The 10,101-nt window shown below is 33.3% G+C and overlaps 2 protein-coding genes across 3 annotated transcripts; both read left to right on the forward strand.

Moving 5' to 3' along the window:
- The first annotated feature begins 491 nt into the window (after nt 1-491).
- Pits (Protein interacting with Ttk69 and Sin3A) lies at nt 492-7,018 on the forward strand. Of its 2 annotated transcripts, none has more exons than XM_015927418.3 (3): nt 492-1,564; nt 5,982-6,059; nt 6,264-7,018. In XM_015927418.3, the coding sequence occupies exons 1-3, from the start codon at nt 625-627 to the stop codon at nt 6,752-6,754; spliced, it is 1,509 nt and encodes a 502-aa protein (XP_015782904.1). In that variant the 5' UTR covers nt 492-624; the 3' UTR covers nt 6,755-7,018. The 2 variants fall into 2 exon arrangements, with proteins under 2 accessions (XP_015782904.1, XP_015782905.1); XM_015927419.3 differs by having other exon boundaries at nt 5,985-6,059.
- Nucleotides 7,019-8,280: 1,262 nt separating this feature from the next.
- On the forward strand, nt 8,281-10,016 carry LOC107360684 (histone H4 transcription factor). Its single transcript, XM_015927396.3, has one exon. The coding sequence runs from the start codon at nt 8,470-8,472 to the stop codon at nt 9,820-9,822; it is 1,353 nt and encodes a 450-aa protein (XP_015782882.1). The 5' UTR covers nt 8,281-8,469; the 3' UTR covers nt 9,823-10,016.
- The last annotated feature ends 85 nt before the right edge of the window (nt 10,017-10,101 follow it).

Genomic DNA, 10,101 nt, shown 5'->3' on the forward strand with positions numbered 1-10,101 from the left:
ATTTTAAGATGACTGTTTTTCAAAATGAATGGAATACAAAAAAGCAAATCTTCATAGCTCATTGTCTTGTGTTTTTTCGAGCGTTTATAAGTAAAAGTATAAACTCTAAAATAAGTAATGACCCTTAACTAATTCATTATTATTAATAATATCAAACTTAACCAAAATTGGTGTAATTTTGTCAACCAAAAAATATGTTATTCTGTGAATGAAGAGTTTCTATCTCATTGAACACTTAACTACTGCCATCTACCAATTAGTCCCAAGAAGCCCCGTTATAGTCCTGAACGGATGAGGTTTCAGGTTAGCTTGTCATGTTAAATAAATACATTTAGATCCATTAAACGAAACCTCTAACTTAACATGCATGATAAAACACTTGACTGAACCTGGTTTTTGAGTAACTGTTGATAATTATGAACCGATCCCTTGGAAACGCCTCTCTTACTACAGTATCTGCCTGTCTATCAAAAAAATCCTCAAGTATTACGAGTATGAATGTATGATAGACTATCTAAAGATTCAATGGTTTATTGTAAAGAATGGATATTACCTTTTACCCCTGAATGAGACCCTATCTGATTTTGTGCTTGGTTTTATTTATATTGGTCAACTGAATTACTCATGATGTCAGGTCACGGAGGACCCGGGTCAGCTCTTGGTGCACAAAACACTTTGATACCACCCAATCTTGTCTCCTCTCAGAGGCAACATTGCTACCTCTGTGATTTACCTAGAATGCCATGGGCTTTATTACACGAATTCAGTGAAGTTGTTTGCCGAGGATGTGTTAATTATGAAGGAGCTGATAGAATTGAATTTATAATTGAAAATGCACGTCACATGAAACGTGCAACTGCTGTAGCAACAGGATCCTCTCATGGTTCTGGTCCATTTGTTGGTGCATCGCCAACAGTGTCCCAAGGAAGCTATGTGAAAAAGGAAAACTATGTGTCCGGAGATTTACATCATAGTGTATCAGCACCTCTTTTAAGACAAGCAGCTCAGTACAAAGTTAACGGTGGTATGCCTTCTGCTGCGGCCGTTGCCGCCATCAGTTATGATCCAAGCCATCAGCCAGGAGCCACACAAGGAGGACAACGTACCACTCCACCTCAACCAGCAGCTCACTTTGAGTTGGCTGCACAACAAGCAAGAGGCACAGCAAGTCCAATTCGTACTTTTTCGACCCAACAAATTGTCTCAGCAGGTCAAAGATCAAGTATTACGGGAGGAAAGCGTACTATACACACGATAGATTCAGATAGAGCGGATATCGATGATCCAACGCCATCTAATAGGTCAACTCTTTTAGCTGCAGTTGAAGAAAGTTCTGGGCCAACTGTAACCCGACCGCCATTAACAAGAGGTGAAAGTTTACCCGCAGTCAGAACATCATCTGGAGTTGCAGCCCTTAGTGACCATGTAACGTCAGGACTTCGTAAGCCATCTAGAGATCATATTGGTCATCAAATGGTCGGTCGAGTTTACTCTTTCGATGCAGCTTTAGTAGGAACAAATAAAGTCGCTACGTCACTTTACCGTTTTTCTGCCGCCTCTTCAGGTGAGTGAATATTACACTTTTTTTACCCCAAATTTAAGTTTAAAAAAGGGGAAACCTTGAACCAGTTTTCATTCCAAAGAAAATCCCGCTCTTTTTCCCTTCTATCCCTTTGCTTTTTCAATTCGATCTTCATAATCATCATTATCTTGGTCTTTAGCTTATAATGACTTAACTTGTTTGTGTTACTCTCTTTTTACAATCACATTTCTAGCCAGAACAATCATTATCATTAATCAACAACAGGCATAATATACCTATTTATGGTTAAACATAAGATTTCATGTTTTTCTTCTTCTATTGTTTTCTTTTTACGCATAGTTTCCACCACCAATAGAGCAAACTTGAAATCAATGTAATATTGATTACCTTGTTCCTCATTCAACTATGACCCAGTACGGGAAGTTTTTCATTAAGCTTTCAATCTCAGACTAGACTATAAAAACTGAATACCTGCTAACTTACTCTCACTCCAGTCTCTTTCTACTAAACTTTCTCCATCACGGTCTTTGCTCTTTTCCTTTCTCTCTCCACTTACTTTTTTTTACTCTTCTTGAGAATCATCTCTTCCTTTTTATCTAATTTCTGAGTTCACCTTGGAAACGCAGTACGACATATTAGTAACACCCTTCCCTAAACGTAATCTTAAGCGTATCCCTACGTCAGCATGTGATTCATCTCACTCTCTCATTGTAAACGTAGTATAGCGACGTAGGCATGTTCATCATCCACAACATCATCATATCCACCATCGCCACCATCATCCTCACATCATCATTCTCATCATCATTTCCATCGTCATCGTAATCGTCACTCAACTCATAGTCATCACAACTATCATCATGCCAGTTGAGCATGACAAGTTTTTCTTATCAATCTTCTTGTTTCCAGTCTCTCTTTTATCACCTTCTGGTTCATGCTTTTTATAAATAAATAAAAAGACTCAAAATATTGGTCGATTTGAAACTGAAACTTGAAAAATAATACATTAATTGACACACGCAACACACACAAAGATAATTTTTGAAACCTAAAAATTTCCCATTTACAATTGGTTTGCGTGTTTCAATTGATTCCTAATTTCAACCCACTGGAAAAGAGTACAAATTGAGTGCAAGTAAAATTTGATCTTTACCATTTAATCCAGGGATTATCACACTGGATAATCAGATAATAGAAACTTGCACCTAAACTCACAAGTCTTCAATATCTTATCTTGTACATTTCAGTTTAATTGAAATAATTTATATTTTGCGCAAGTCAATTATTCATATCTTTTCCAGTCTTTTCAGCTTCTCTGTCTACTATCATCATCATCACCATCCATTAGATGAAATTCAACATCTCCAGCTTTCAAAGCCAAAGCATAACCTCCTTAAATCGATAATACAATGTTTCATGATGCAATGAGAAGAAGAAGAAAAAAAACATTGAAAGATCGATGATAACTCCTTTTTTTGTCCATTTCACTCTTCGTCGAAAATGCCTCTTTCATCATCCATTTTCTTCCTCTTTTATACCTTCTAATGTTGTTACTTGGTTCGTTTCAATTCTCCTTTTTTCACCATGAAACTCGCTTTCCACCAACCTACGCAATCTTTATCAACTTGTAGTTATGTTTCACCCTTTTATTTGTTATCTTGTTCTATGTTTTTATTTGCTTTCGCTGATTCCTTTTTTTCATATTTTATCCTTACAAGTTGAATAAATACATGATGAGCAAAAAAAGAAGGAGAAACAGACAGAAACTGATAATGTTCATTTCATATTTCATTCTTATTTGTATACTCACTCTTATCATTTATTATTTGATTGATTTCCGTGATATCATAATCATTTCAATTAAGTTAACATTTCCTCGTCAAGTAACATCCCATCATGATCGTCATCATTGCCACTAATTATAATGTCCTATTTATCATTACCAATCATCTTGATCTTACCATGGTTACGATTAATTTTGACCAGGAATGTTTACTCAGCTCAGTGCAAATTTACTTGAATAGCAGTAAAAATAATTATCTGTACAAATCATTTTTTTCACTGATTAGTTAATATTTTTCAGATGTTATCAAACGTGAAATGTTACAGAAAAAACAAAACACCAGAAAAACAATGGTTCAAGTTTATTTTCAACTTGAAGAGCATAACAATCATTGAACAGCTTGTTTCATATCAATATCCACACTGCAATATATATTTATATATTTATCAATATTGAGATAATTTTGCATCTGATAATAAATTGCCTTGACGATTGATTGTTGTGTTTGATATGAAAATTGGTGTCAAATTCACAATCTTTGATTGCATTTTTCTCATCCATTGTTAATAGTAATTTATGTGTTTGATGGATTTTGCTTTCTTCCCTTTCGCCAACATCATCATTAAATATGAGGCAACTTTGTAATTAATTGTTAATTGTTTCATTGGTCATTTACTCGATGTATACAAACCTTTGCACCTTTTATACAATTTGACTTTTCATCACTTTTATTTTTCGTTATCAAATCGACCCAATTCCTTGTTAATTTCCCTGTTTCATTGTTATCATATAATTAACAGATAGTGAAGCTTGTTGATTAGTTTAATGAAAGATTGCAATCCAATAAAAACCTGTTGACTGGAAACACACAGATGTTTTTGTTGATGATGATTATCATGATAATTATGCTGATCTTGTTGTAGATTTGCTCCTCCAATGTTAGTTAAATCAATGTTTCATGAAACTTCCGTATCCGAACTTCGCAATTTGATCATTTGTCTGCAGATATTTATTGCCGTGAGAAATTTTAACCATTGACTTCAAAAATTTAATTTGCACAAGAAAATTAAATATGCACTCACAATTTTTAGGCCTTAATTTTGGTGTTCAGACAAAATAGTTTAAATGTTCAACCTTTTGTATCTTATTATAAAGGGTTCCTAAGAAATAATGGAAATGAATTCAAATGTAAAAATAAAGGTTTCTAACTAGGATTTTAAAAAATAAGTTATGATACAAAAGATTTCACTTTTTTAATTCGAAACCAAAATTAGACTCAATTTCATGAATTAAATATGTTTGATAAGGCCTAAAATAAGGCCTAACAGGCTGTTATTTCATTTTATTGTGATTCTGGTGCATTTTAATCCAAAGTGACCTGGCATTTCAAGACTGTAGGAACTCCAAGTTCAACATTTACCGCATAATAAAAAGGCATAAAGATGAAAAAAGAGTGAAGCAAATTTTTCACCAGATCGACCATTCAAAATGACCCCAAGTTTTAAGTGCTGTTCAAAATTTGTATGCGGATAACCCTTCGATCTGAGAGACTGAAGCTGCTAAAAAGATGAAATCAAGTTACTATTTCGATTGAAATAAAAGTGGACTATTTAGTGTTTAATAAAGATTGAAAATAATATTTGTCGATTGAGAATTGAATTTCTCTAAAAAATAATTCATTTCATGCTCATCTCCACTATGACTTAAGACCCTTTGATGTATGAAAACATTGAAAATATTTCAAAACGAAGGTTATACTTTTTTTAACGAAATTATTCAATGTTATATGTTCAGCATGTAAAAATTATTTATATGCAACCTTTAACCTTTTTATCAATCTATTTTCTGCTTGAAGTATATTCTTGTGGTTGAATAACTTGAATAACATGAAAAAAGGAAGTTTCTTTGAATTTTGTGTTCAACAAAAGCCAAAAGTTAACTTTTTCACTTCATTTATTTCAATATTTCAATCATTTTATGTATCCAAATGAACTTGCTAATTGTATATTAATCTCGGGGTTTACTTTAATTGTAGTGTTACAGTTTTGATAATAGCTTAGTTATTTAATTTCACTTTGTGATAGCTTTATCTGTTCAACAATGAATCGGTAATGTTGATTATTGACTTACTCATTTCTCGATAAATATGATTCAACTTTGAAACTTATGTTACATATCTTTTCATTGTAACAATTGTAACTTAATTTTCATTTGTTTTCCTTCCCATGAATTTCATATTGTAACGTTACTTTTCTGCTTAATACACCTCATTTTTTCACAGTACTTGCTTATCAGATGATTGTTCAAGTTAATCCATTGAAATGTAATATTATGCACAAATGAGTACTAGATAATGTTGCCTATTCTTAATGAGGTAAACTATTCTTCAACAGAATTGATAATAAAAGGCAATTTTTCCTACTTCTCATTTACAATATACAATTCATATCTCTATTGATAAGAGTAATGTTAGATAAATTATCGATTATTCTTGTTTTGATCATTTGACATTTTTCTATACAATTGTGAAACAGTTTTACCTTTTTTCTTGGAAATCTTTTTCTTATCTAAAATTAAACTATCATTCCCTTACCTTGATTATCAATTATTATCAGTTATTGTTCATTTTAGACTAATCTTCTCTTCTCTCAACAGCAGCCTCGCCATCTTCACCTCCTAACACGACGACGCCGTCAACAACAACCTCCGGAACAACATCCACAACAACCGCAAGTAATTATCATCCCTTAGCTAATCAGCTAGTTAAACAAAATATCCTGTTTTGGAGATAAAATTCAACTCTTTTACTGGTTGATATATGCTAATAAAACTGAATATAATTGATAAAGCGTATTAACCGGCTGTGCAGCTATTCAAGACTTTTGTAGTTGTCATAACAAATTGACTAATATTTATTCATCTCTTTTTTTTATTCAGCAAATAAAAAGCCACGAGTCGAGAGCAGCAGTAACAACAGTGGCGGTGGTGGTGGAACTCATACCTCACCTACTACTACACCTCCCACTTCTGCTTCAGGAACACCGCCGGTTTCGCAGCACTCAGCTCCTCTTAAATGTACCATTTGCAATGAAAGACTAGAAGATACCCATTTCGTTCAATGTCCATCTGTTACCTCACATAAATTTTGTTTTCCCTGTTCTCGAACTGCAATCAAACGACAGCAACAACAACACGCATCAACGGGTGGACCGGGCCCAGGAGAAGTATACTGTCCGTCCGGAGAGAAATGTCCTCTTCTTGGGTCAAGTGTTCCTTGGGCTTTTATGCAAAATGAAATTGCCACAATTTTGGTTGAAGATCATGGAGCTGGTTCACCTTCTTCATCCTCAGCTCCACCAACTCCACAGACACAGTCACCGGTTGAACATCTTAACAATAACAATATGAACAATTCAAATTCAAGCTAGAAATTCCAATTCATCCAGATGTTGATGATTCCCCTTGACCATTCAACTATCATCATCATTCGATTTTAATTGGGGGAAGCTTTTGAATGAAAAATTTTCCAGCCAAACGGGAGGTTACTGCTTTATAAAAACATCCTTTTTTTGTTGTAAATTAAGTTTACCTCGACACATTACTGGATTTAATTATACATTAATAGACTTCTCACAGTTTGTAAATATTAGTTTGTACAATAACAAAATCATCGATCTTTTCGTTCCAATTAACATTCTCATAGAGTGTTTAATTCATTCATTGCCATCTCTTGTCGATTTGTTCAGCAAGTCCAAAATAATTACTACCATTTAGTTAGGAATCATTATTAGCATGATAATTTGATTAATTGGCTTCTTTTATCAAGGTTAAAGTTTGTACGCTAATCAGTATGCTTGAATAATACACGATTATTCAGCTGTTGTCTATGAGTGTTAAGTATAATATTTACTACTGATACCACTAATACATCTTACTCACTGTTTATTCAGTTGAAAAATTTTAGAGATCGTGGCTTTTGTTGAATAACTTATTTGTACAAATGATCTAAGTCATTATACATTATTATATATTTTTCAAGCATTCATTCAACAAAATTTTAGAGATTGTGGTTTTTGTTTAATTACTTATTTTCTTATTTTAGGAAATCTATTAAAATCAGAATGGACACTCTCAGCAAATTGAAGCATAAGATTACCAAAAATTGACCAAAAAAGTGGAAGTTCAAGCGTTAATAGCACCGATCGATTGCAATACACTAAAAATAATCGAGCAAAAAGTTTAGAAATTTTCGCTTTTTATCAAAACTGATTGAGATAATTTTGTATTTAGTTTTAAATTGCTGTCTATTAGATGCTGCAGCGACTTATCAATTTTAGTAAAATTTGGATCAGTTTATCCGTTTTAAATTTCAAAAAGGCTTTAACATGAGGTTCTATAAGATAAAACTCATTGATGCCTTTACGAATCGCGAAAAACGTCCGTGCTGAAAATTTCACAAATTGTAGCTCCTTTGTGATTCTTGGAATTGCTAAAAAATTGTAATCATAAATCAACAATAGTTAATTGTTGCTTTCTGCTAAACAATGCATTTTTTTCGATTGGAGAATACCATTCATTTAGAAAATCAATGTCAACTGATAAATGCTGGTAAATTATCACAACTGTTGATACCACAAAGATATCACTTGTAGATTCCACTAAGAAATTAATTACAGTTCTTGAAATTCGTAAATCAATAGATTCGGGATTTTCCTAGTCAAATCATTGTCTATCCAATCTGATTTTGTTACTTTTCATTTCTACAGGTTTGTGAATAAATTTATCAAAATTCCAAAAAATACAACATTAATATTTTTTGTTTGCTTGAAAGGATTTAAGTTTGGATGGATTGACCTCAAAATTGAATTTCCCGGCTATTAGTTGTTTGAAGTATTTCTTTGATAATTACTGCTAGTTTATCCGAGTACTTAGTATATGTTGAAGTATCGATAAAAAATATCATTGAAGCAATGGTTTTTCTATGTATTTACTGATACTGATAGTGTTGAGAGTCAAGATATCTGTGAGTATTCATTGATATTGATAACAATGATAAACTTTGTTGTAACTATTGGTAACAGTGTAACCAACTCAGCTGTCTCTTCTGAATGTTTAGCTTTTGTTTCATTCTTAGTTCGGAATCATGGGTAAACAAAAGAAGAAACGTGATAATCTTGAGGTAAATCTTGTTTGTGAATGGTCTGGATGTACTGATCCTCAACACCATGATGTTGATAGTTTCGTTGAGCATCTCAAGGGTCATATTGACCATGTTATTACTGCTCATGAAACACAAAACGCGGGACTTATTTGTGAATGGTCTGGATGCTCTGAAGAATCCTTCAGCAGCCCTAACGAGTTGAAAGTTCATATTAGCTACCATGGATTCCATACTAAGTTGATGAGCTTTGGCCTACTTGAAATGAAATCTATTAGTGAAAGCTTGGGAAAGGACATAAACTGTGGTATAGATGGTAGTACTCGGACTTTGCTTCCACCTTTGCCTGATATGTTCGTCTGCGTTTGGAAAGATTGCTTGGAAATATTTTACGAAGCAGAGGAGTTTTATCGACATGTTGAAACACATCCTTTTGAGCGTAATATGAAACAATTGGCTATTACAGAGAATAGCGATGGACTGGATGATGGAGGATTCAATAGCCAATCTGAACCAAGACCATGTTCTAGTTCTTCTGGTGTCAAACCAATCCCTGAAGCAGTTAGATGTTATTGGTTGGATTGTTCATTTATTTCTGACTCTAATTCTCATATTGCTCAACACCTAAGAAGCCACACTCAAGAAAAAATAATTGCTTGTCCAAATTGTGGAGCTATGTTTTCAAATAAAGGCAAATTTCGTGATCATCTCTTACGTCAATTGGACGAATATGATGTTCAAGTTAACGACCAGGCTATCACATTGGAGATTAATGATCAAGAAATTATGGTGACTATTCATCCAAATGCAGCAGCTATAGGAAATTCTTCAGCTTTCAAATGTGAACATTGTGATAGATCATTTCATTCAAGCTCGCTTCTTCGAGAACACAACCGACGTCATTTTCATTATCATCAATGTGATATTTGTGGCCAAACTGCTGATTCACCCTCAGCATTAAAACATCATAAAGCCTATCGACATAGTGAGGACAGACCATTCGCTTGTCAATTTTGTACGATTAAATGTAAAACTAGATCTGATTTGAGGAGACATTTGGAAACTCATAATAAAAGTAATCCATTCAAATGTACCTTGTGTAAATTTGAATGTCGCTGTTGTCATACTCTGGCTAAACACATGAAACGATTTCATCAATCTACCATGAACGAATATCTTTGCCATGAATGTGATAAAAAATTCACCCGCGGTAATAATCTTACTCGACATTTGGTCACCATTCATGGCTATACTCTTAAACCTGGTCAATCTAGATTTAATTATGTTCGAGATAACGACGGTGTCTATACTTTGGCTCAATCTGAGTATACAAATTAATTAACTTAACATTTATGTATATTGTAAATTACAACCTCTTAGATTAAAACCGATATTTCTAAAAGTTGAATCTACATCCTATATTAAATCCTAGATTAGACGGAAATATTGTTAATTACAAGCAGATATGTTATAATAGATGATACTTTTGTATACGTTTGACTGATATTAAAACACGTTCAAAAAAATTTAAACCACCTGAAGCCCTCCATTTATTGGACCAGTTCATGATTCCCATTTATAATTTGGACAAACTAAATTGTAAAACATTTTTTCTCC

This window comes from Tetranychus urticae, chromosome 2 (assembly GCF_039701765.1).
Source record: "Tetranychus urticae isolate SD_2017Ah chromosome 2, NJAU_TeUrti_SD_1.0, whole genome shotgun sequence".
Classification (NCBI taxonomy): domain Eukaryota; kingdom Metazoa; phylum Arthropoda; class Arachnida; order Trombidiformes; family Tetranychidae; genus Tetranychus; species Tetranychus urticae.

What these genes read in the sequence shown, in the direction of transcription:
- Pits (XM_015927418.3), top strand. Translation starts at nt 625, where the DNA reads ATGATGTCAGGTCACGGAGGACCCGGGTCAGCTCTTGGTGCACAAAAC. An exon ending in TTTTTCTGCCGCCTCTTCAG is followed by an intron (nt 1,565 to 5,981) that starts GTGAGTGAATAT and finishes TTCTCTCAACAG; the next exon opens with CAGCCTCGCCATCTTCACCT. An exon ending in AACATCCACAACAACCGCAA is followed by an intron (nt 6,060 to 6,263) that starts GTAATTATCATC and finishes TTTTTTATTCAG; the next exon opens with CAAATAAAAAGCCACGAGTC.
- LOC107360684 (XM_015927396.3), top strand. Translation starts at nt 8,470, where the DNA reads ATGGGTAAACAAAAGAAGAAACGTGATAATCTTGAGGTAAATCTTGTT.